Raw genomic sequence first — 4,236 nt, 5'->3', positions numbered from 1 at the left:
AGTGCTTTTGGTTTTACGATGCTATTGCAGTGCATGCCTGAGTCTGTAAATGCTAAAGATTGGTTCTTATAGCAGCCTTTTAAATGTGAACTGTCTCAGTATCAAAATAGAAATAATATCACATAGACCAGGGTCATGGGGAGGGAGGAAAAAATACGGTTGACAACACGGGTTTGACAACACCAGTCCACTCCTTTTTTTCAATAAATGTAAAGGCCTCAAAGTCCTTGGGTTTTGCATCTGTGGATTCAACCAACTGCGGATTGGAAACTATTTTCCATCTTCAGTTGGGAATCTGTGGATACCAAGTGTCAACTTAAGTCACATGGAGATTTTCAATTCCTCTAGGTGGGATCCCCTAACCATCCCTCACCCCCGAGTCATTCAAGGGTCAGCTGTATTTTGAAGCAAAAACCAACCAACCCAGTGGCTGAAATGAGCCACACATGAAGCTGCAAAAAGGTGTTGAACCAGAGTGGTGTTCCTTCGGCTCTATTAGACCACGGTTTGTTCAAGGAAGGAACTGGGTTTCTGTGTGATCTACAAAAACACATTAGGCAGCGCACTTCCGTGGATTACATGAGTTGTTCTGGTTCTGTCATTTACTCTTAAATAGCAAAGTACTTACCAATCTTAACGCTGTTTTCAAATAGACCTGGGACCAGTGTGAAAAGAAAATCAAGGAGCTGAAAAGCAGGCTGCACGTTTTAAAGGCACAAAGTAAAGATCCTCTCCCAGAACCTCACGAGGACCTCCAGAAAGAGAAAGAGCTGATTAAGGTACTGAAAGCCGAGGGGGGCGTGCGCGGTCACGCTCAGCTGTTTCCCCGGGAGTTGCAGAGTTTGTTTGCCTTTCCGTTTCTGTGTTGGAACCAAGTTTTCATGTTCAGTTGGAAAGCATTTTTCCTATCTTTTATCTAACAAAGCATCCTGGTCTCTGAAGGAATTAGAACCCATGGTTTTTGAGACCCATGTGTGAAAATGAGAGCCTTTGGGACCCTCGTGGTTTCACTCAGACCCTCTTTCTGTCTGGCTCGCGGAGATGGAAGATGTGGCCTTGGAGACGACATTGAAAGCTGTCCCCTTACCAAATGACCGTGTCATTGAAATGAGAGTCAAGTATGACTAAAGAATTCAGGTTTTTTTAAAAGCCAGTGGGTTGAGTTTTTTTGCTCAGTTATAACATTTTTATAAAACCTTCCAAACTGTATTCTGCCTAATTAATATCACACTAGCAAAAATTTCTGCATATTTTAGGCCAGTGATGGCAAACCTTTTGAGCTCTGCGTGTCAGCATTTTGAAAAACCCTAACTTAACTCTAGTGCCGTGTCACATACAGAAATTTTTTGATATTTGCAACCATAGTAAAACAAAGACTTATGTTTTTGATATTTATTTTATATGTTTAAATGCCATTTAACAAAGAAAAATCAACCCAAAACATGAGTTCGAGTGTCTCCTCTGACACGCGTGTCATAGGTTCGCCATCACTGTTTTAGGCCTTTGCAGACAGGAATTTGCATCCGTAAAATTTCCAGGTCAGGAATTGCCGGGTCTCTTCCCTCTTTGCAGGTTTGATGTTTAAAAGACATCAAAAGCCTTTTGGAATGTATTTTGTCTTGTTTTTGTTGTTTGTTTGTTTTCTTCAGTGACTTCAGTCAAATCGAAATAATTAGGAAGAACTAAGTAGTCTCATATGTCGGCTGTGCTAGAAATCAGTTTTTTCCCCTTCATTTTAATATATCTGACATGCAAAATATTTCTGTTGTTTGTTTGTTTTCTTCAGTGACTTCAGTCAAATTGAAATAATTAGGAAGAACTAAGTAGTCTCATATGTCAGCTGTGCTAGAAATCAGTTTTTTCCCTTCATTTTAATATATCTGACATGCAAAATATTTTTAACCTAACAAATGATATGACAAACTGCCACGAAACCATCACTCAGCTGAAAAGTAAAACATCACAAATACAGTTACAGTGTCCTGGATGATTTTCAAAGTATGTTCCCTCCCCAGAAGTGTTTACAACCCTGAATTTGTTCTTTTACCAGGCTTATGCACGTCTTTATCATTTTACCGTGTGTCCGTAGTTCTCAATGAAATATACAAGTATTTTGTTTTTAACCTTTACGTGAACAGCACCATACTATATAACACATATAATGCAGCCTTTTCCCCTTATTATGATTTTGAGACATCAGTGTTGATACCCACAACTCATTCATTCTCACTGCTGTGTTGATGCATTATATCAATAGGAAACAATCCCTCCCCAGAAGTGTTTACAACCCTGAATTTGTTCTTTCACCATGCTTATGCACTTTTTTTTATCATTTTACCATGTGTCCGTAGTTCTCAATGAAATATAGAAGTATTACTTTTGTTTTTAAACTTTACATGAACAGCACCATACTATATAACACATACAGTGCAACCTTTTCCCCTTATTATGATTTTGAGTCATAAGTGTTGATACCCACAACTCATTCATCCTCTCTGCTGTGTTGATGCATTATATCAATAGGAAACAATTTATTCTCTCTCCAATCACTTGGTATTGTCAATTTTTTAAAACTTTTGATAGTCTGATAGGGGTGAGATGGTATCTCTTTGTAGTTGAATTACTAGTAAGTTCAACATTTCTTTCATGTTTATCACCTTTTCAGATTTGCCTTCTATGAATTGCCTGTTTATATCCTGGGCTCATTTTTCTGTTGGGCTGTTTTCTTATTGATTTGAAGTAGCTACTTATTTATTTTAGATAATTCTCCTCTGTTGAATATAGACATTGCAAATGTCTTGTCCCATCCAAGAATTTCTTTGGGGCGGGGGGGGGGGGGGGGGGGGGGATATTTTTTTTGTCATTTTCATATAGATGAATTTATCAATATCTTCATTTTCTGTTTCCTTTGAGACATCTTCATACTAAAGTCATAAAGATAAACTCTTACATTTTCTTCAGAAAGTTTCATGTTTTGCTCTTTAACTTATATCTTTATTCATTGAAGAATTGATTCTTTTTTTAATCCTCACGCAAAGATATGTGTTCATTGATTTTAGAGAGAAAAATAGAGAAAGACAATGTGAGAGAGAAACATTGATCAGTTGCCTCCCATAGGAATCTCGACCTGGGATTGAACCTGCAACCTTTTGGTGTATGGGACGATGCTCCAACCGACTGAACCGCCTGGCCAGGGCTGAAGAATTAACTTTTGAGTAACTTTTGAGTTAAAGGCTCAATTTTTTTATTCACGTGGATAGTCAGTTGTCCTGATGCCTATTTATTGAATAGTCCAGTGTCAAATATCATGTTTCCACATACACAGAACTTCTTTCTTGGTTCTCTGTCCCATTGGTCTGCTTATCTTAGCTTTCAAATCAGATCTTTATTTCAGGCATGATATGTGCCCAGACCTTGTTCTCCCACCTTAGTATGGATATCCTTGGGTCTTTGATTTTCCACAACTTTTAGAAGCATTTTGTGTAGTATTGAATGTGTAGGTTAATTTGGGAAAAATTAACATCTTTTTGACATTGAGTACTCCTGTTCCTTGAATGTGGCATGTTTCTCCTGTTAGTCATTCAATGATGTTTTATAATTTTCTTCACATAGTATTGTGCATCTTTTGTTAGATTTATTTCTTGGTGTGTTATTTTTGAAGCTATTGAACATTCTGCCTTTTTCTGGTTATATTTTCTGTTTATCACTGGTGCCTAGAAATGTGACTAACTTTATATATTGATATTATATTCAGCCATCTTGCAAAACTCTTGCTAATTCTAATAATTTGTCTACATATTCTTTTGGATGTCTATGTCAACAGTCACTATTTGTGGAAAATGACCCCTTTTTGTTTCTTCCTTTTAATTATAATTTTTTTCTGTCCTATCTACACTGGTCACTGCTTCCAGAACTATGCTGAATGAAAGTATTAATGGCTGGCTCCTTCATGTTAATCCTGATTTTTTTAAAGAATTATTCTGACATTTCACCCTTAACTCGATATTTGCAGTTGGTGTCTTTGTTAGGTTCAGAAGGTTCCTACCTCTTCCTGATTTTCAAAGTTTTTATCGTCTCTACATCTTTAGGTTTAGATCTACACTTCAGGTCTAATGAGAGGGTGTGGAGTCACTCTCGGGTCGATACATGGAATTTCCTCCCATAAAGTCTAGAAACCAGTGCAGAATGCAAACTGTCAACTCATAAGAGGACATGACTTTCCCAAGTATCACACTT

At 37.4% G+C, this 4,236-nt stretch overlaps 1 protein-coding gene across 1 annotated transcript in view; it reads left to right on the top strand.

Annotated features, from left to right (window-relative positions):
- The window catches only part of SYNE2 (spectrin repeat containing, nuclear envelope 2), a 269,558-nt gene that overhangs the window by 210,979 nt on the left and 54,343 nt on the right, over positions 1-4,236 (top strand). The window contains exon 95 of the mRNA XM_014545947.1: positions 654-779. Within this exon, the coding sequence (XP_014401433.1) occupies positions 654-779 (126 nt within the window). The remainder of the gene's footprint in view (positions 1-653; positions 780-4,236) is intronic.

Source organism: Myotis brandtii, unplaced genomic scaffold (genome assembly GCF_000412655.1).
Source record: "Myotis brandtii unplaced genomic scaffold, ASM41265v1 scaffold423, whole genome shotgun sequence".
Lineage (NCBI taxonomy): Eukaryota > Metazoa > Chordata > Mammalia > Chiroptera > Vespertilionidae > Myotis > Myotis brandtii.
This window is presented reverse-complemented; position numbering and strand designations above follow the sequence as displayed.